The 23,194-nt window shown below is 38.0% G+C and overlaps 2 protein-coding genes across 3 annotated transcripts in view; one reads left to right on the top strand and one right to left on the bottom strand.

Annotated features, from left to right (window-relative positions):
* IA-2 (tyrosine phosphatase IA-2) overlaps positions 1 to 23,194 on the bottom strand; it is a 410,032-nt gene that overhangs the window by 83,712 nt on the left and 303,126 nt on the right. The gene's annotated exons all lie outside the window — the stretch shown is intronic.
* On the top strand, positions 1,932 to 3,201 carry LOC149702920 (uncharacterized). Its single transcript, XM_089866817.1, has 2 exons — positions 1,932 to 2,372; positions 2,475 to 3,201. The coding sequence occupies exons 1-2, from the start codon at positions 2,123 to 2,125 to the stop codon at positions 3,098 to 3,100; spliced, it is 876 nt and encodes a 291-aa protein (XP_089722943.1). The 5' UTR covers positions 1,932 to 2,122; the 3' UTR covers positions 3,101 to 3,201.

Genomic DNA, 23,194 nt, shown 5'->3' with positions numbered 1-23,194 from the left:
GACGAAGACCAGAAGATGGTGGTGATTAGAAGCCAGTACGTACAGACTGGTGTCCATGTGGGATGGACGAAGATCAAAAGATGGTGGTGATTAGAAGCCAGTATGTACAGACTGGTGTCCGTGTGGGATGGACAAAGACCAGAAGATGGTGGTGTGAGAACTCAAGTAGAGGAGCCATTTCCGTGACTGTGAAAGCAGTTCGGAAATGGCGAACACGTTTGCTCCGATTTGGAAACTGCGAACGCGGTCACGTGGGTGTAACAACAGACAGACAGACAGACGGACAGACAGACAGACAGACAGACAGACAGACAGACAGACAGACAGACAGACAGACAGACAGACAGACACGATCGTTACAGAACCTCTCCGTGACATACGTCACTCGGAGAGGTAAAAAGGGCAAAAGTCGAACTTATATTGATACTCAGACTTGAAACGGGTCTTGCAGTATTAAGATTTTTAAGGGCAGCCATGGCTACGTTCAGTTACTCGAACCGGGGAAACAACCGTTTTCTTCTCCGTTGCGTTTATTTTGGCAACATCACCTCATGAGTTGTTGAATGCATTTTTGGTTCGTTGGTCAAGTTCAACAACTTGACTCGATCTAAATGGTATCTGCTTCACCTTATTCAAACAGCTCGCGAAGTACCAAGGCTTAACAAATTTCGTTATAATTTAACTAATTTCTGAAAGTGGTGGGCTAAAACTGGCGCGAACGATAGCAGTTACTGAACGTACACCATGATTTTATGATACTCTAGCAGCCAAGGCACCCGGCGTTGCCCGTCTGGACATTTTTATTACTTTTCTGCTAGCCATTTTTCAAGATGGCAGCAGATTGGAAAAATAGCAAGTGTAATATCATTTCCATTTGGAGTGAAAGAATGGATACATTGCATCGACGTTTAGTTCAATATTGGTCCATGAAAGCAGATATTCATTATTTAAAATGCTCTTTTGAATGTAAAAAATAGATTAGAATTATGTTTAGGCCAATATCACACACAAAAAACTTGCTGAAGTGACACACTTATTGTGGGTGACGAAATTTTACGTCGCATCTCAAGAGAATGAAAGACAAGAAGGAAGTTAACTATATAATGGTGTCATTACTCATAGCCGTTATACCGCGGCTAATGGTAGTGAACATTCTAAAGCTCTAGACTATAAAAACAACCCCAAACATGGAATGACTGGATTGAAATTCCTAACATGTTATATGGAAGAAAATTGACCGAAGCCTCTAAACATAATCTAAATGGTTGTCCGTAGAGTGTTGGGAATTGGGGAACGAAAGAAGAAGAAGGGGGTGGGGGTTGATGTTCGAGTCTCCTTGTTTGATGGATAGCGTCTGTCCATCGAACACGTTGTACATATAGTTCCGGCAATCTCTCCAGAATATACTGTGACAAGAACTCTAGTGGAGACACTGGCGAAGAAGAGAAATCTTTAAAGGGGTTATAGCTGCAGAGTTCATCAGAATGCGAATGGGATATTTCTGCCTGACGCGAGGGGTCGGTCATTCATGAAATCCCGTACGCTACCCGTGAAATCCAACTTTTGAAATCCGAAATCAAAAGCAAAATCAGAAATCAGGACTGAAATCACAAAATCAGTATTGAAATCACAAAATCAGTATTGAAATCACAAAATCAGTAAAGAAATCACAAAATCAGCAACGAAATCACAAAATCAGCAACGAAATCACAAAATCAGCAACGAAATCACGAAATCAGTAACGAAATCACAAAATCAGAAACGAAATCACGAAATCAGTAACGAAATCACGAAATCAATAAAGAAATCCAAAGAAAATCGGAGGTAAAATGAAATAAACAGACCCGTTTTGAAGCTTATCCGTTTTGCCACGTTTAAAAAATCGCGCCATAGCTTGAGTTACGGCTATAGCTACATCTGGGGACCATATTTACGCGGGAAAATGCCAACGCCTCACAATCACAACTAGTCGAAACGTGCTCGTGCCAGTGTTGTAGTAAAAGCTTTACAGTTTCTCGCGAGAAAGGGTAATTGCGATTTGACCGAGGATTTCGCACATTTTACTTAAATTTACGAAAAAACTATTGTTTAATAACTACGTGTTTACTGAATTTATTTCATTATGGCAAACAATGAAAATGAACAGTGTAAAAAAACTGCAAGTGAACTATTTGTGCTCAAAATGAAGGAAGAACTTCCGCCGCAAGTGTTTGCTTGTTTAATTAATACTGGTTATGATTCTTTTGAATCTATCAAGAAACTTGAAGAACCGGAAAACATTCAGAAATTAGAACAATACATCAGGGATAATAATGAGATATTTGACGAAGAAGACGCTAAGTCAATGTTTGGAGTATTTTTCAAAAGCAGAAGTAAGTTTCGATTTCTTCCTGGACATTATCATAAGCTCGAAGCTTACGCTAAAACATTAGTCGAAATGCCCAAAACGACAATGACACTGAAGAATTTCTCAGACCAGAAAGCTGCTCCTAAAAGGTACACCAAAGGTACACCAGCACGGACTTTTACCTTTTCCAAGCCCATCACCGAAATTGACCTGACAAAGAACAATGACACGCGAAACATCGAATCAACCAACAATGACATTTCAAGCAAAGAAGCGTTGAATAATTCACCAATAAATGAGAGAAGTGAAGTTTTTGAAGATGCCACAACAGAGACCGCTGATAACTTAATTATAAGTGGTCTACGACAACAAATTGAAAAATACAAGAAAAATTCGACATGTGCAAAATTCTCTAATTCCAAAGAAGGCACCAACTACGAGATTTTGTCTGGAAGTTCACAGTCTAACGGTGTTTACCGAATAAACTGTTTAGTTTGTGGGAAGATGAGTGTCTTGAACAGAACATCTTCTGGATTAGGATATAGCGCCTCAAATTTTTATAGGCACATGAAAAAATGTTTTGAAAAGCCTAAGCCTAAATTGCCGCTTGTTCAAACTACCTTACGATTTACCGAAGAGCAAATTTCCAGAAGCCCCCATGATCAAGAAGTTGTTGGAATAAACATTTCTCAAGATTCAAGCGGAAACAAGACCAAAGATGGCCCTGAAAATCGTGAAGCGGATTTTCATTAGACCTCCCTTCCAGGGAAGTAGCTGAGAAGGGAGGGTCGTCTAGCATGTCTTCCACAAACTTAAAAAGAAAAACTTTTAATTTTTCAAGAAATGAGCGAAAGAAACGCACGTTTTTGGCGGCTGCTAATGATTCTTCACAAACTAAGCTTGATGATTTCTTCCCCACTTTAAATCAAATAGAGAACATTGCTAGAGAAAATGAGGGTATTTTTAAAGATTTAAGTTTGAAGTTGAGTAACCCTGAATCAAGCATTTCACAAGCAAATCCAGCAACAAATACAAATATTGGAGGATTTCTAAAACACTTATGGAACAACTGTCATTCAAGAACTAAGAGACATTCAGAAAGCGTGAAAAAATTTAGCACGGCACTTTTTATATTTGCTGGGTCTTTGGCGTATTCTTTTGTTGTTCAAAATTTACCATCAGCTTTACCATCCTTACGACAAGTCCGACGATATCTCTCAGAGGAAAGAAATCCAATCAAAGAAGGAGAAATTCGCATAGTTCAAGTATTGGAGCACCTTAAACGTTATAAAGTACCACACAAATTTGTGTCAGTTGCTGAGGATGGAACTCGTATTCTTAGTAGAATCGATTACGACCAAGCAAGTAATACTTGTGTCGGATTTGTTAGACCATTGAATAAGAATGGTTTTCCGAATATGCAGTCCATGGAATTTTCTTCTTACGAAACAGTTGTAGAATATTTTGAAAAGGAAGCTAAGGCAAACGTAGCATACGTTTACGTGGTACAGCCACTGCACCCCAACACTCCTCCATTATGCTTAAGCGTTTTTGGGACTGACAATAAATTTTCGAGTACAGACATAATAACAAGATGGAAGACCATAATTTCCGAATGTGCAAAAGTTGGGATTACCGTTGCATCTTTTTCAAGCGATGGTGACCCGAAGCTTCTTAAAGCCATGGTTAATGAATCCTCTCTATTTGATTTACACGTGCCACGTAATCCAAACATACCAGAAGAATGGACTTGGATTTCAAACATCTCTTTAAAGCCACCATTCTACTATCAAGACCATGTTCACGAAGGAACGAAACTAAGATCCAGAATTCTTAAAGATTCAGTGGTCCTTCCAATGGGTAATGAAGTTGTTTCCATCTCGCATCTAAAAATGTTGTTGTCAACTTGTTCTAAGGCGGAGCACGGCTTAAAGGAGTCGGACCTAAACCCCAAGGATAAGCAGAATTTCGCTGCTGTTGAGCGACTTTCATCTTTTAATATCGAGCGACTCTTAACTGAGAAAATTCCCAACAGCAAAGCTACAGTTGTGTACTTAAAGATAATGAGAGCGGTAACAACATCTTTTCTGAACAAACAAAAAACATTGATTGAGAGAATTGAAGAAGTTTGGTGGGCTGTTTTTGTCTTACGGTTTTGGAGGTTATGGATAGAAAAATCAGAATTCTATAGCTTGAAAGATAACTTTGTAACTCAAAACTGTTTTTCTGGCATAGAGTTAAACGCCCACAGTCTCGTTGCTCAATGTTTAAGCGATGATAGCTGTCGAGACTTCTTATACCCTCATTTAACAGGGTCACAGGCATGTGAGAAATTATTTAGATCCTTAAGAAGTATGTCTACAGTCTTTTCTACTGTAACAAATTTTTCAATGCTCGAACTTCTTAATCGTATTCATCGCCTTGATGTCCAAGCCCAGATAGCTTGTGAAGATTTCTTAAAATTTCCAAACCAAAAGAAAGATGGCCATCGTTTTGTTAATCAAAGAGTGACCTTGAGTTTAACAATACCCACCGCTTTTGAAATTAAAATAGCCATTGAAAAAGCTAGATTGGAAGCAAAAGAAACAATTTCAATGTTAGGAATGACAGATGTTGTTGGAGTTTCAGACGCGGAACTGTTAAAGAGCGTTTTAGTGAAGGTACGCAAACCAAAGATTGAACCTGCGCTAGAAGACTTCGAAGAAGATGAAGACGAAAATAACGATGCAATTTGTGATGTGGTACCCTCGACTACGTCGAACCTGGATTACGAAGTAGTTTCTGAGGAATATGGTGGCTTAGCAGAAGATATGGAAACAATTCACTCTTCGTGCAACAGAAACGGAGTAAGGTTTGTAAAGCGTCAAACCGATTTAAGAAGCAGTGGTCTTCCTGTGTACGACATGGTGGCGAGCGTTGGCGCAAAAAATAGCCGAACCTTGGCAAAAAGTATCAAATGCAACTCTCCATTTACCGCTTTTACTAACACAGGCGAAACTCTTTTCATAAGAAAAACCACCGCACTATGGCTATTGAATTCTCATGAAACCTTGTCAAATGACCGCTTACTTCGCGTAAGAGATAACTCTAGTCAAAGTTCAAGACATTTCTCGAAAACGACTAATACGAAACCATACAAAGCAGATGCCGTTAATGTCGGTGACTTATGTGCTTTTCGGTATGAAAAGAAATATTTAATTGGTCGAATACTACAATTTTCTTATCAGAATGGTAAAACCTCCACGAATAGAAGTTATTCTGGAAACTATGTCAATATTAAAGATGCCAATAGAATTGGAGTCCTGTGCAATTGGTATGAATCGGTGGGTGAATCGAGCTTAGAACTAAAACAATGTGATAGATTTAGTCATGGTTATTGCAGTTTATCAACATATTTTTGTACAGTTCCTGAAAATAGCTTTACATACAAAGATATGAAGATGTTTTTGTCAGAAAATATTTTTAAAGATATTGATGACTTACTAAAAAGGAAGTGATAATTATTGTACCTGATTTAAAAATGTGTATAAATAAATAAAGTGGTTTTTCTTGTAATTTACCTCCTTTTTAATTTTAATTAACACCGTATTAAAGGAAATATGCTCAGTTTTAAAAAGACCGTTGACCTACCGAGGTGCTATTTCATTAAATAAAATTATTGAATCTAAGTTTAAAAAAACATGACCAGAATGGTAGTCATATTCACGGGGAAAATCTAAAAATCCGACGAAATCACGGGGGAAATATCAAAATCCGACGAAATCACGGGGGAAATATCAAAATCCGATGAAATCAAGGAAATAAAATCAAAATCCGATGAAATCAAGGAAATAAAATCAAAATCCGATGAAATCAAGGAAATAAAATCAAAATCCGACGAAATCAATGGAATAATCTCAAAATCAGACGAAATCACTAGAAAAAAATAACAAAATCTAACGAAATCAGTTGATTTTTTTAGATTCCGAAATCAAACGAAATCCGATGAAATCAAACGAAATCCGGTGAAATCAAATGAAATCCGATGAAATCAAACGAAATCCGATGAAATCAAATTGGATTTTGAAATCCCGTACACTTTTTCATATACGTCCGACCCCTCGGCCTGACGTCACTCTTGAAGGAAATCGCGAGAGAGAGAGTGAGAGAGAGTGAGAGAGAGCCGTTCTGTCTTCACTATATACTTACGTCTTTTCTATATCAAGTTCTTATTTCCTTTCTTTTTTGTCAATCGCTACAAATCACTCAACGTATATAAAAGATGCGGTGGCGAAGGGGATTGTGGGTATAGAAAAGACGCGAAGACGCGACTCGTTAGGACCTTGTTCTACAAATATACCAGCTCCTCCCAATGTTTTTTAGTTTCACCCCTTTATACGATGTTGTTTTGAACAAAAGTACTAAATGAGTGAGAGTGTTTACGGTTTTTGACTTGTTTCCGCCCCTAAAGACATAACTGAAAGGTCAAAAACTTAATTCACAGTCCCAATTTTCATACTATCGAACTCTTATTATAGCGAAATTTTAATTGAAGTTGTTTGTGAATTCAAACAATAATTGGTTAAATAAACAATTCCAGAGTGCTAAGCAAAATAGGCCTGTAACAATTTGAATTAAAAATGAAGTATTTTTTTGGAATTTGAGGTTTTTTAACTTGAAGTCTGACAAAATTTTACCCAACTGGTTCTGCTTTACATCTCGTTAAAATTAAAACCATCCGCTTCAGTTTTACTGTGGTGTTAATTCTTGTGACGCCAATCAAATGTCTTTGATACCTTGTGATGAACTTGATCTATCCCTTTAATGAAAAATTCGTTTATATTTCTAGGAACATTGGGAGACGAAGATTGCAACCCCATGGTTGTAAGCTATTTTATTTTCGAGTCAATTCAACGAAGAAAAATTTGATATTCAAATTTTTGTAATATTTTATCAGTGGTAAAACAAATTTTAGCTGATGAATTTTAGCCGATGCAAGAAGCTACAGTACCAAAGGCTAAGGCATTGGCTTCATATTCTTAGAAACGTGAATGAACCAAGTAATACCCTTATAGAGCTGAGTGGCGATTTTCTAACAGGGACCCCAATAGTTTGATGACACTAAGGTAAGAGATAGAGGGGTACGACAAAAATTTCTCTATTTATGCTTTAAGGAAATTTCCATCGTGTTCGTGTCCATGTTGTTTTCCCTTTTTGAGTTGACATCTTCTTGGGGGTTCAGTCGCTGAGCCAGCAATATTCCCGAAAAGGATAAAAATCCAGAAAAGTCAAGGAGGGGGTGTAAAAAGCGATTCCGGGAATTCCCTGGTTCGTTTTGGGAAGGCTCGCTAGCTACGGCAGGGCTGTGTGGATATCAATCCTATCAAGGTTCCCCAGCGCGACGCCAGGGATCCGGCATTGGCGACCCGAGTTCCAAGACCGGTTCCACCATAGAATGCACCAGTGCAAAAACAGCAACCTTAGATAACAGGCTCTAGATGACGTCGAAGAGGGATTCGCGGTTCGTTGATCAAGTCACTTCAACGACATTTCGACGAAACGAGAGAAAGAAAGATGAGAGAGAGAGAAAAGTCCAAAACGACCGCTATTTTATTCCGTTCTTGTATTCCTCCATGTACCACCATCTTTGCCACCAGTAATCTCATATAGACTCTAGCAAAAAAATATATAAAAATATCCAACCGTCGGTATCTATAAATCTGCCTTTCTCCAAAGACGTTTTTTTATATTTTTGGTTGTAAAAAAATGAGAGCCATTTTGGTTAGCTATTCTTAGAGTTTTGATTGAGACAATAGTGATGGAATAAACTGTAGATGGAAGTAATTTAAACAACCAATCCGTTGACTGGGAAAGAGTTAATAAAACTACAGGAAAATTAACAGTAAATGCGTATGTAATACGTTCATTGGTTCTGCAACTGAAAGACGTAGCAGTTAGCGTTTTCGTCTCTCAGCAAGAGTGTCCTTGGTTCGATACCGGGGTAGTGCAGAATGGAACCGTGTGAGAACTGAGAAACCCTAAATACCCTTCTGCGTAGAGTTTGCAAGTTGTCTCATATCATAAAGTAGTTTTCATCCGCGGTGTTACCCTGTTTCTCCTTACCATCAAATCTTGCTGGGGTTACGGTAATAGTTAGTGTATAGGGCGCTGTCGGTTAGCTATGGTATAGGGGTTTTCCACATCCCACAATAACAATGGGTCTCATTGACGGGTGGTGACTAGCCAGAGGTAACCAACTCTTCTGTAACATGTGAATACCCCTTCTTAGAAAAAGCTGTGATTGTTATATTTTATCTGAAATTAGACGATGTTCAAATCATTTCCACTAAGATGAACAATCATCAAAGTTAATTGATTTACCCTGGATAATAGTTGGGTTTTTTCTTATTACCAATAATAATACATTCCATTAAAGGAGATTTGTGATTAATTTAGCTATACCGAGGAAAGGTAATGCTTGGTCAAAATTCCAGAAAGATTTTTCTGATCAATTAAGATGTCAAAACACTTGACAAAATTATACGTTCATTCTTGTGTTGTACTGAGATTAGAAACTAGTTCTCTTTCTGAACAAGCCAAGTTTAAAATTTGCAATTATAACAAACTTCAATCATAACTGACACCAATTTTATATCCAATGCTGTTTTCCATTGGTTGCTAGTAATCTGCAATTTTGGAGCAATATTTAAGGAGATGCGATGCATTTTCTTTTAGTAAACTTTCACTATCACTCCAATACAATTACTGCATTGGAAATGCCAATAGAAAACGTTGTCAAAACTTGAAATTTAAAAATTTATTAAGCAATTCTTTTAATTAAATTTCTGCTTCATAAATAAAATATAATTATTATGAAGTATTCATGGAATTAATCTAACCTTCAATGCTAGCTGAAATTTTTTTGAGTTCAAGTCCCGAAGAACAGAGAGTACTCGAGACATAACATTCAACTTAACACGCACCTTGCAAATTTCTCCGTGACTATATCTCGACAAATTTTTATCCTCCAAAAAAGATATATAAAAACTTTTAGATGAGTAATCTCCAAAGCGCGCCACTGAATAATTGAAAACGGGGTTTTAAAACTGAAGACCTTCTATACCATACAATCAAGGAATGCATTCAATCACACCATGAACGAAAGAAATAATGAACTATCTTGATCACAACCAAAGCTCGTCAAGAAAAGAACTTCAGGAATGTCGAACCTACAAAATAATTAAACCAAACCATGGCCCCAGAAAGTTACTTCCTAGGTATATTAATGAATGCATTGCTACCCCAATTGACGTAATCTTACAAACACAAAAATGTTCTGAAGACTTGATTTTACATCTAAGAAGCGTGAAGCGCGCGAATTCAAAGCAAGGCTTAACAATATTTTCAATTGTTTTAAGTCATATCCTTGTGCAGGAAAAGGAGGCAATGATACATAGATATTGGTATAAGTTCATATGATATGTTCCATAATTATGACACTTCGTAATGCTGTGAGCTAGTTCAAGAACAACATCGAAATTGCCTACATGCGGTTTGGCAATCCTTCTTCCTATTTAGTCCGTTCTAAGTTTTGACAGCGCCTCACAAGGCGTCGCTTTACGAGAATCTATGACGTTTCACCTACGTCATTTCATGACAAGTTCACTGTAATCAGTGACAAACTTATAGAACATATCTTATAAACTTATGAAATTGGTTACATAAACGTGATTGAAAATATGAAATTCCTTCCTGAGCACTTCTTATTTTCATCTACCCATGATATAACTTGGATAGTTACGACAAGCCTTCAAGGGTGACATATTTTCCTTGGAAAATGGTATAAATTCAGGCCTACAGCTAGGACTAGAGTTTCTCCCTACACTCGACACACAATTTTCTTTGAATTATTAATGAACGAAGATGTGGAGAACTTCTTCGAAAAAGGAAAACTCAGTAACTCACATCTCCCGGTAAAGCTCCCACAACCCAAACTATACTAAAACTTGGCTCACGTTTTTCTACCAGACTAAAGTGAAACTGTACAAGGCTTAAGAAGTACGGCTTTCTAATTACCTGTCCGATTTTTCGTTCCCGGCCCGCTCTCGTTTCATTCTATAGTCAAAAGGGGGACAGGGATGTCGCGTAGAGGATATACCTTCAATTAGCTGTACAAACAATCTCCCAGTCAAAGGTCTAAAAACTTTAAGAGACCAGGCAAGGTCGTGCAGGCGGACGAAGATTGCAGGAGTCTCGTGATATAAAAGAGTGAATAGATGTAAGGATTGTTTTAGGTAGAAGAGAAAATGTCACACGCAATACCTGGAAACACTTTGAATTGACATCGCCGCGCATACATTGAACATGACGCGTAATTCTTAACTAGAACAGCCTTTACCAGAACACTGTATTACGGATGTAAAAAATTCTCGTACAAAGAACACAGCGTAAACAATGGATTGAATGTTCTAAATGTAGTTTGCTTTTGTTCTATCATAAGTTCATAAGATATGTTCCATAAGTTTCCCACTGATTGCTTAGAGTTGTCATGAAGTGACGTCGGTGACACGTCATAGAATCTTGTAAAGCAACGTCTAGTGATGGGCTGTCAAAGGCTAAATAGCAAGATGGGCTGCAAAAACCGCGTGTAGTCAATTCTCGCTTGTCGTTCTCGAACTAGCTCTCAGTAAATCTCTTGCATTACGAAGTATATCTACTGTCATACTTATGGAACAAATCTTATGCTAATCTAGTGCTATTGTCGAACGGGAAAGTAATGTTACACTTTGTTCGTTCATATTCACACCATTATCTTAGTTAAAAATCACTATTTTCATACGTGCCACACGAAACGTTCCTATTTGTAATGATCTTAAGGCCTCAAGATGGAGCCGCTATAGTTCATATTTCTAAATTAAAGGAGATAAAAATGGCCTACCGAAGGGTTGGGGCGTGCACAAGGTACACTGGGAACATTTCATACCCACGAAAATAATTTTAAAATAATAACCTTCGAATCGTTCTTCCCAACCTAATTAAATTCAAAACTGCGACATCTGGCGGTCAAGGAACGAAGTAAAACTAAGAAGGATTTCATTCTATGATATTCTATTGTTGACATAAAAGGATTATCAAGTTCGCTATACAAACTATTTCTACTTTAAAATTAGAGGAAATAGGGTTCTAAAGGTCGCGCAGATTAAAGTCTGGTTGGACAAATAGCCTATGAATGCATAAATGATTTCGAATACAATTATCCTTCGGATAAAGCTACTCGACAACTTATGCAAATTAAAAGGAATTCATTTTAATTTCAGTAAAACGAAGATAAGTTACCCAGCTTTAGAAGTAGACTAGCTAAAAGATAGGAAATTTTCAGTATTATGGGATTGCGTTGCGTACTAAGCCTCACTAGTTCGTCAAATTATGTTGGATTAAGCAACTACACAGTTTACCAGGGAGGAAAAGAAGAGGGAGAGAAATTGCATTCGCTTATCATGGCGGGCAAGCTATATCAAAGTTCACGCAAACTGCAGTACAACCTGTCCTCTGGTGACAATATTTATAAGCAAAAAAAACCGTCGGTTGAAGTTGCGTAATGAGTACGAGATTTTTTTAAGTAATACATTTGGTGTTGGAGAGAGGGCGCAAAATAGTTATTCTATATAGAAAGAGTAACACACGTGACAATCGAAAGAACCTAATTTTGACCCCTTTTCTCTCACCGTAGAAGTCTGGTTTGCGCTGTAGAATAAAAGTTCACCCCACAATACTACTCCATTTAGATTTCTCTGAATATAATATAACGTATATTTTTAAAACATTTTCGAGGAAAATTAATATTTTAATAATATTTTACTCTGTAGGAGGACTGAAGGTAGATAGAAGTGATATAATATTTCAATATATTTTACCATACCTCGTTGGAGTCTCTGGCTCTATGAAAATTTAATTTACTACTCCGAATGTTTCCCAAATGAAATAGGACTCCAGAATAAAATTTCTACATAAATTATTCATAATGTATGCGTAGAATGTTTCCTGAATTATTTCGTATAGCAAAAATACGCGTCTTATTAAGAAATTAAAATATAACAGCAAAGGAAACTACGGTTTCGAATTCAATTTGAGTAAATGTACGGGCGTTTTATTCCAGGAGACCTGAAGTAGTTCATCGCAAATGACCTTTGAAAATTATACTTTTATGCCTGAATGTCGATAAAAACTGCTTTGAAGTCAAAAATTTATGTAAAATCGTAAAGAATTCTAGATAAAAATGATGGAGCACATTGTGGGTGGTATTAAGTTCGGGCAGACACGTCATTTTGCTTACGTGAAACTCCTGATTGGCTGAAACAGTGAGGAGTTGCAAATAGTTAGGGGATTCATGTTAAATAATAAAGGGCTTGAGCCAAGGTCCGTAAAATCGCAAAGCTCTATTGGGCTTGAGCCATGATGACCATTCTTAAGAGAGCACTACCATCTATACAATCCTGACATAAATAAGGTTTCAGACCTCACTATTTTATTTGTCCAGTACATGGGTGATATTTTTAGGGGGGGGGGACTTCAGGTTTTATGAGATTGCCTAACTTTTAACCTAGATGGCGCAGTTTACCAGAAAATTCCCTCGTAATTTGAATTACGCGCGGTGTAACGGTGATGGTGGAATTTGAGAAGTGACGTCATTTCCCAAGAATTTTCGCTGAAAAAGTCTAGCGGGAAATAGTGGCGAACAAAAATGTTTAACTTGAGAACGGAATAAAATAAAACGCACGGGCCTTAATAGATTAAGGAGGCAGTGGTTTGCACACATCTCTTATCATAGAAAATTTTAAATTATGAAACCTTTTGAAGGATGAAGCGGGGGTTTATTGTTCCCACACGGAAAGGATGATGGAAAGTAAACAAACAATTTAATTATTTATTATTTTTCCTTTCGTTTGTTAGTTTTGTAACCGCATCCATTGGAATTTGGATGGCACTGGTATTTAAAAAGTAGTTTGTTTGATATTTGGCGTGGTAGGAGATTTTTTGGACCTTCTTGTGAAAATTTGTGTGGAACAGAAACATTTTGTTTTAATTAGTGATTATTCTGCGTTTGAATTTTAATTTGCAATCATGATCAGTGATCAAAAAAACCAAACACCCACACATTGGCTAAACTATATCAATATTTTCAAAGGTCATCAAGGGTTGATCCTTAAACCATAATAATAATAATACGGTTTGGTACTGCCTTCCCTTAAGGAAAGCTTGTTGATCATCGCTAATTACTTAAGCTTAAACGCCAACCAACAAATCAACCGCTTGTATAATGATGCTAAATTTTCCATTTAAGAATTCCCGGGCATAAAATAAAAATGTCCCTTAACCCAAATTCTTCAGGGACTCGGTATACACGCAACTCTGGTTCGTTCTAATTTAACCATTCATAAAACGTTAAAGCCAGCGTCAAGCTGTTAGAAAATTGGGCCAGTGTGGGCGAAAAGAAGATTTAGATATAGCTTCCCTCGCAAAATCATTAGACAGACTATGCTAATTACGGGGAGCAATAATCGGGGCAACGGTCGTAAGTCCCCACCCTCTCAACTCTCGTAATTAGTGTTAATTAAGGCAATACAAACGCTCCTTTCCTCTCTCTGTTATAGCTCTATATCTCACTAGCTAGATCTCGCAACCTCTCTCTCAAGTGGGAAACAGACAAGAAATCCATACCTATGATGTGAAACTTTACATACAAAGTGGCAGTTCGTTGTGGTTTAGGGGTCTTTTTGCTCTACATACATACTGAAATTGTGGAACACAACACACACTGGGGTTTGGATTGAAAACCTTCATATCTCTCTTTTTTACAAAAATGTTTTAATTTCAATGTACTTTTTGTGAGGAATGTTTACAATTATACATAGATTTCTTGAATTTGGAATCCTTAAGAGGTTCATTTTGTGGGCTTTTCTACTTGAATTATAAAGGAGGAGGTGTAGAAACCGTCACCCTGACGTCAGGCATAATTTGAGTTTAGAAATCACGTGATATCAATGCAGTTTGCGACCTACGCGCCCCGCAAAACAGTTATCAAAAACATCATATGCATTCGAATAACCAATGAGATGCGAGGAAGGATTAGCTGGCGGTTTAACAAAGTTTTTAGCCCTTCCCCTTACCTCCAATCAGACGTTAGTATGTTCGTTTAAAGATTGCAAGGACAAGATATCTATGTATTCCTGTTTGTAGCATTAGCGAAAGCCAAAACTTTTAACGCTGTATTTTACAAAATGACGTGTTTCAAAAGCGTTAATTCTGTTAGTAGCGTGTCAAAAAAGCGTTAACAACAGAGCTTGTCAACACAACCAAACTTATTCTAAAAAATTTCACGCGTTCGCTTTTTGTTACGCCTGTTTGGTAAACGCTTAATTGAGAATCGTTGACCGAAGACGACAGTTGCGTGGCGTCATTCACACCGTTATTTGCTAAAAAATCTTAATTTAGTTTTGGTCCATAACTAGCCAGATCGAAAATAGTATACGCAGTGTACGCTTCATTATATGGACTTCGTTGTTCGCGAGGCGTGAGAGAAAGAGCGAGCGAGGCTTCCCCAATCTGCCCAAGCATCCCAGTAAATCTGAAGGGGGAAATAAGGACCAAGTCCTCGGTCCGTTTATCCGACACTCCCGGGATTGAAAATGGGTAACTTAACGCTTTTGGAAACGTTCCGAACGTCGAGACAGTAAGACAGGGACTTGTCGAGAGGGAACCGAGTCCAGCCAGTCCTAGCATTGATTCCTTACTTTCCATCTCCATTCTCCAACCAACGTTGTCGTGCATTTTTTCTCCGCATCTCTTCCGTGCAGTCTCGCATTCTAAAAGCCCAAGGCGTGCGGGCGTCCTTGTCGAGCGACGAGCCCTTATACTACACACTGTACCATTCAGAGTTAGGCCTAGGCCAAAATATATATATATATATAGGACTGACTCGCTTTTCGCTTACAAATTGGGGAGATTCCCCGCTACGTCAAGCTTATATATTTCCTTAGAGAATTGAAGGAAACCTACGCGGGGTCTACGAACCACGCGTGGACTAGTTGAAGTCGGAAATCGATAAGATAGCATTTTATTTGTTTTATATTTAAACGGTTCATTCAGTTGTAAGATATAACGTCAATTTGATTTACCGAACTGTGCGATAGTTTAATGTAGAATGTATTTTTACGCCAGCCTGATATCGAAAAGTTAAACTAAAGCTTTACCGGTGTTATTGATACGTTTTTACTAACATTTTAGAAAAATTTCCGTAGTGCTCAAGGTTTAGTGGTTATTAACATTTCCGGTCAGAACATATTTTAACAATTAACCACGTGCTTTCATGAACTACATCACAATGCCCATTTGCTTCACCATTTTACAATATAGACACTGTTAATAGTATTTTTGATATTACTAATTTTTACCATAAGTTTATAAGATATGTTCCATAAGTTTTTCACTGGTTACTGAGAGCTTTTCATGAAATAACGTGGGTGAAACGTCATAGATTCTCGTAAAGCGACGCCTGGTGAGGCCCAGTCAAAGGCTTATTACTGACTAAATAGGAAGATGGACTGCAAAACCGAGTGTAGTCAGTCAATTTGATTTCAGTAAGTCTCTAGCATTCATATCTTATAAACTTATACTAAAACCAGTTCTTTGGTCGAAGTTATACTAATAAATTATACAACCCCGCGCATTTAAGAGCACTTAACAAGGAAAACATAATAAAAGCGATATTTAATAAACATGAAATTCACAACCAAACTTTAATCCTAATAGCAATAGCATACTAAATGTAATCTTATTAAACATTCCATCTAATTGGCTTCGCATTCTCTAATCAACAATATATTATCGCATTCTCAAATCATCTTATTAATAATTTCTAATATTCGTTTCTAAATTATTGCTTCGTTTTGAACAATATGACAACCTTCTATATAGTTTTCGCTGAATCACAAAACAAATAATTGATTTAGGCCTTAAATACTACTCCTAAATATAATCCTAAAGTTGACTTTAAAGAGGAACTACAGTTTGCTAACGTGGACTGATATTGGATCTGCTGACGAATTTCGTAACAAATTTTCAACACTCCATCTCGTCGTATCTTCAAGCTATAAAATTTGCAAGAGTTATCTAGCAAACTACCATATATAAATAAATAAAATCGAAATTAAAACTTTCCGGAATTTCTCATTTGGTTTGGGGGGACGACAGCGAGTTAGTTTTCGGCTAAGTAAACTGAGTCGGTATCGGAATAGAGTAACGCGGGCGCTATGTCTCGCGGACGATTAAATATTGAAGTGAAGACTAACTTTAAAACCGTCTTTGATATACGGTACACTTTCTGAAGCTAGAACTTGAAGTGCTCAGTTATAATGGATGTTGGGTCCTTTGTCGATAAAGGCTGGAAGTCGAACATTTTAAACTCTTATTAAATCCGACTCTTCCCCCCTTAAAGCCATCTCTCTATCTCCTCCTGGATGAGGGTGTCTCCAATTCCAGGTTCTCGTTTGCGGAGCTTCCTCGCTGTCGCGTCAAGTTTGGTTCACACTGCTTGTCTTGTTGCGATGGAGTAACTTAAAATTGCAAGGTATAAATTTTTGGCAGCGCAAGCGGACTGACGCCTTCTTACACGAGTACCCTTAGTAAGTACTGCTAGTCTGCTACACACTTGTAAGACCTTAAAACGCGTGAATAGTCTCTTAGGTTTTCATGAAATCCTACTCTTTGCCAATACGGTGGTGACGTGAATGAATTGGCTAAAACATTCTCATGATGGAGTTTTCAGGTCATATAAGGGTTATTGGTAGTGCTAAAACTTGCGGTTCCTCTATAGCTCTATCTATGTTGAATGGTAAGCAAGCATTGGTTGGTAGGGCGCTGTCGGTTAGCTCTAGCATAGGGGATAGCCACGTACCACCCCTCTATGCATTATAAACAAGCCACAGGCTTAGTGTGGACATCCCTTCATAGACAAAGCTTAGATTATTATTATTATTACCAGAAATATATTACTTTACACGAAGTTCACTTCTCCCTACCTCGCGCCGGCCATCATCTATGAAGTATTTTTACAGGCTAGAAACGGTACCGTTCCTCCCGAACAGCGAGGCAGAGAGGTGAAAATAAAAACACTAGCGTCGCGTAGTGAGAAAAATGTGCTTTTCTTACAATCGTATCATGGTTGTATCTTATGCAGCGGTTTCTCACTTGCGCGAAATACAGTTGAATCCCGCCGTTTCTACGAAACGTCAGATTATCTTGGCAGTGGCCATTTATCACAGTTCTCTCTCGAGAGGAAAATTTTTTCTCTTCGCGACTAGCGCGCGTCGGGAGGGGGGAAAAATTCACGCCTCTTCACTCCTCTTGCAAAGTTTTATTTTCGGGTTTTCTCTTCATAGATGATGTCCACGGTACTAACCATTATTGAAGTGAACTTCGTGTAAGGTAATATATTTCTGTTATTACCAAACGCCGAAGAGCTACTGGTGACCAAGCGCCAAAGTGCTGCTGGTTTGTCAAGCGCCAAAGTGCTGCTGGTTTGTCAAGCGCCAAAGTGCTGCTGGTTTGTCAAGCGCCAAAGTGCTGCTGGTTTGTCAAGCGCCGAAGTGCTGCTGGTTTGTCAAGCGCCGAAGTGCTGCTGGTTTGTCAAGCGCCGAAGTGCTGCTGGTTTGTCAAGCGCCGAAGTGCTGCTGGTTTGTCAAGCGCCGAAGTGCTGCTGGTTTGTCAAGCGCCGAAGTGCTGCTGGTGGTCAAACACCGAACTGCCTTAAAATTTAATGGCAGTTCAACTCATGTAGTGTTTTTGTCATTAGGGAAAGCGAGGGGAAGAGACAAAATCCACACTCAAGTGGGTAGTTACGCGTATAGTGTCGCGTTCAGTTTTACATACCACTACCATCTAAATCCTACTTTCTTCTTTGCACTTTTCGAATAAAACCCGTAATTGCTCGAATAAGAACAGTGTGAACCAGTCTTGTAGCAGCTATACGACTCAAACTGGTCCAAACTAGCGAAGCCGAATAGCTAGGGCTTTGTCAGAATTAGGGTTTAGCTGTAGGGTTGAACGATGGTGGGTTGATATAGCGAAGACGGAGTTGGAATTGAACGTGGACACGATTCGATAGTACGACACTCTATGAGCATAGGCATGCATGCAAGCCTTGCTAGGAGGAAAGGACCCGAGTCCCGAAGGAGCGCAGTGTTGCGCGTATCAGAGGTAATCCGAGAAGGAGAACTTTTGGCTCTACCCGATTCGCAGATAACCTATAGAGTGCAATAAAGTGGTAATTTTGGAATTTAAATAGTAAAATGCAATGCATTTCTTATTGCGTATATGAGGCACGTATTGTGCAACAATATGTAAATTTTTATCCCGCAAAAATCGCAAAGTTTCCTGAAAAATCTCTAATCTAAATCATGGATATGTATAAATACTACCTATTATGGATTCCCATCTCTTGCTTTCTAAAAGGCATTTCGCATAGGCGCCCGTTCAGACCCCCCCCCCCCAAAGAACCTTGCGCGTGGGTGGCATTTCAAACTCACCACTCAGGATTCTGCGGAGAGCTACAGTTTATTTTCCCTCTGCACTCAATTCAGATCCACCTCACATCGTAAGTGTATCTCATAACTGGTTGGTCAACTTTATGGCCTCGTTGAGTAGCATTTGTCCATATTTATGCTCAAATCACCAAACTGGGATACCATTACATTGTCGCTCTCTTTGTTTTCAGTTATCAAGGGAGGTATCACGGCGCATCATTCACTTCAATTTTGAATTATAAGCCCCATACAGCATGCTAATACTTATGCATTATAGGGCTATGATAAGGTAGAAATAAATATCTGTTTGCGAATTTCAAAGCTACATTGGCGGTGAAATATCTCAACAAACGCGCTTTAAGAAACATGTTAGGCATCACAACTTTAATTCTGCTAACATTCTGGGATATATTTTAAATATGTTTGGTGGAAATCTTAGATGAAATAATAAGTTTAGGTGCAATTTATCATTAATTCATTATGTATTATCTTAAAACATACCAACTAGAATTTTGCATTTTCTTAAATCGGTTGCATTTCATCGACCAAAATAATCTATTAAAATCTTCATAATTCTTAATTATCAATAAATTTAAACTTTACATTCTGAATTGTGGATAATTTTCTAATACTTCCTATATACTTTTAAAGATAAATTAACGTGGATAAGAGAGAGCCATATATATACTTATAATTTATGTTCTCTGTTGGTTTTAAAATTAGTTGCAACATTCTTGCAGTTAGTCACCATACATGAGAGAAAGAGAGAGAGAGAGAGAGAGAGGAAAACCCGGATATAGAGGGTGGGCGAGATATTGGGCAAATGGAGAAGTGAAGGGGGAAGGGGGTAGAGTTATCTGCCCCGGAGTTAGATCGTCGTCACCCCGCTTGTTGGGCAAGCCCGCTTGCGCTTCTCTCAACTCTCTCTCTTTCTCTCTCTCTCTCTCAGCTCTCTCTCTCTCTCTCTCTCTCTCTCTCTCTCGTATAGTACGGGAGAAATTAATTAGACAGAGAGATGAAGGATTAATATTTTAATTAGGAAGAAGCTCAAAAGGCAAACGGTTCGGAAGTAGGTACCACATACCCATCATACCCAGCGCCGTGCCCATGCCTTCCTTCGATTCCTCTTTTACAAGGGGGGTGGAAGGAAGGGGGGGTTGCACGAGGAGGATGAGGAAATAAATTAGCACCCCCCCCCCCATATCGTCCAGCAGTCTCAATAACGTATAACGTCTATTAAAAATAAAGTATATATAACCTCTAAACGCGACTTCCCATAACCACCCACTTTTCAGTCACCTTATAGGTAGGTACCGCATAACGCAATCTTCGAAATTGTATACGCAGGGATGGATTTTAGGTACACATTAACTTAAAGTTATCGAGTGTTAATGATTAAATTAATCGTCATTGGTGGACGATTAATACTCATGAATAAATTTAATAATAAATTGTGGTTCTGTGTTACTTAAATGAATCAACCAATCGACTAACTAACTAAACGCAATCGTGATTATACATTAATTAACAATGCTGTTAATTGGATTTAATGTGTTAAGGCGAAAATCGGTGACCATATTGCAAAATAGTTCAAAAGGATAAATAAATAAAAAAAAATCCAAGAACTTTTCTTCTAAAAACCTGGAGATCCTAGAAATGTCAGGGATGTAAATTGTTGACTAAAATTCAGGGAAAACTCAGGGAAATTTATATTTTTTTAGTGAAATTCAGGGAAATTAGGGATATTTGTTAGGCTTGAGTAAGTTTGCCCGGGGAAGGTGTTGCTTCGAGTAAAAGCCACTCATGTAGATATTAGGTTGCCTTGCACCTGGATATTTTATGGAAATAAATGGGGGAAAAAAGAAATGTCAGTGTTATCTATTTTCCAAAAGTTATACGAACCCTGAACAGGCAAAAATTGGGCCTACAGTGTTATTGTTTTTCGAGGTCGCCTATCAGGCTTATAACAGCCTAATCATTCTTCAAAATAATAAATAAATTAATACATAAATATAACATAAATAAATCATCAAAATTACTTAAAATTAAACTAAAATTTCCATTTCTTATTTCCCCCTCCAGTCGACCAAATTATACTCATACATTAATCTAAATCGTAGTTTAATTTACTTTTGCAAATTTATGGAACTTAGAGTTCTTCCTTATGTAAATAAGTAGGGATATTGACGTCACTAGTCAATACGGTCGAGTGAGCTTAATTCTGAATTGAGAAAGCCTGAAGGACCATTGCCAAGGCCCAACATAAACAAGGACAAACGTCGTGCATGGGAGGTTGAGCTAAGCCTAATTTTCTAACCCTAACATCTGTCAATCTAAAGCGATCAATTACCAAGATGCGTTGCGGGAGAATTAAATTGGCAAGAAAACAATATTATTACTATTATTATTACATCGTACAGACGCGACGTGGCCAAGCACCAAACCGAGATAAATTTCAAATTTGTCTCGAAGCAGACTGGTCACGAATATGGAAGTTAAATTAGAAATTATGGGCCAAATTTAGACTGGCCAGAGATTGAGAGGGGTCGTGGGAATACTGAATTTTGCCTTGCAATTTTTGGGATTTAGAGGTTAATGCATTGAGTTGGGTTTATTGCTCCCTAAACGCAAATGTATAACGCGTTTTCGGACTGAAATAGCAAATATAGGCCTAAGGTAATAGTATTTTGTCGTTTAAATAACGTTAAACATGATTTAAACCATCGTACTGTTTAGTTTCAATTCTGGGCCTTGGCAATAATTTCGCGTGTACACGGTTCCGCCATTGTTTATTAGGTGAAATTGTAGGCCAATTTTAATCAGGAGGTATGGATTCTATCTACAGCGCTTAAGACGAACGCTTCCAAAACGATTTGAGTATCAGAGTCTCAACCAAGTCGTGTCTTGTATAATCTCAAGGGTATACAACACAGCCAGCCAAGGCTTAAATATATCATTATTGTACAGTACAAGGGATGCTAACGATGGTATGTAAATAACTATGTTAACATATACTTGAAGAGGTTCGTTGAAACCTTTTCCTCAAATAGAGAATTCACTCAAAATTCTGTTTTGTAAAAATAAAACAGGTATGAATAACCATCTGAGGTTTCCACGATTTCATACTTCTTCACTGGGTCGATATAATGCTTGACAATATGGCGGCGATGAATTAATAAACAGGGAATAATGGAAAGAAAATATCTGCGATCACGGAACTATATTTCTATGTCTTTGAACGTTCTTGGATCCTTTATGGGTTCTAGCAGGGATAGATTTAATTTTAGAAGTAGGAATGGAAAGCAGAGTAATGTGGGCGCGCGTCGAAGTCCCGGACCCCCCTTCCCCGCGGGGGTATGAAAGAAGAGGCGGGTCATAGCGACAGAGGTAAAAATGAGTTAGGTATTTTCGCAGTCACCGTCAGCAACGTCATCAAAACGTAGTTTAAGTGAGCCAATAAGATAACTTAAACTTTTCGTTACGTGTTGGAGGGATTGGCTCTATACTGGGCTATGAGTCGGACTGAAGTAAATAAATACTAACCGTTCTCCATTCCTACTTCTAAAATTAAGTCTATCCCTGGTTCTTGCTAAAACAAACATTTTCATTGCAAATGTTCATGTTCAAGTACAACTTTCAATTTATAGATGGGCGAGATTGTCCCTACACTACCTCTCAATAAACTGGAATACGAATTCTTACATAGTTCTTCCCAGGACTTCATACAGTTTCGTATACCAACTGAACTTCAGTAAGAAAATCTATTAAACACAAATTTATATATATGAAATCGAATCACTCCTGCCTCTTTTGAAAAGGGGCGAGGCTCCGTTTACATCCTCTAGACTTAATAGCGAAGGGAGTTTTTGACAAAATGGCTTTAAAGTTCATTTAAAAAGCAATTGAAACGCCGCGGAGGTTCAAACCTCTTAGTTATTCCAGAAGTATATTACTCAACATACTTAACCTAGCGCACAGTTTCCACTGATCTTCACGTCACGAGTAGCGAGCGATTCGCTTTAAAGGCAATTTACCTAATTGAAATTCTATTTGAGGGCCAGAAAACCTTCCGAAATTATTTTTAGACCTCGAAAACTGTCTTAAACTTTCATAGCTTAATTTTAAAATAAGTTGTAAAATTTCGCCTAACTTAAAACTAATATTTTATTTTGTAGCTCACGCATACTTTGAACATGGAAGTAGAGAAAGGACTCGATGGAGAATCAAAATAGGGAAGGCAACTTGAACGGCACAGACGTATCTGCATATGACGCGCACCTACCTCTGC

Source organism: Phalangium opilio, unplaced genomic scaffold (assembly GCF_054372755.1).
Source record: "Phalangium opilio isolate 3A_F unplaced genomic scaffold, DU_Popi_V2 ptg000017l_1, whole genome shotgun sequence".
NCBI lineage: Eukaryota > Metazoa > Arthropoda > Arachnida > Opiliones > Phalangiidae > Phalangium > Phalangium opilio.
This window is presented reverse-complemented; position numbering and strand designations above follow the sequence as displayed.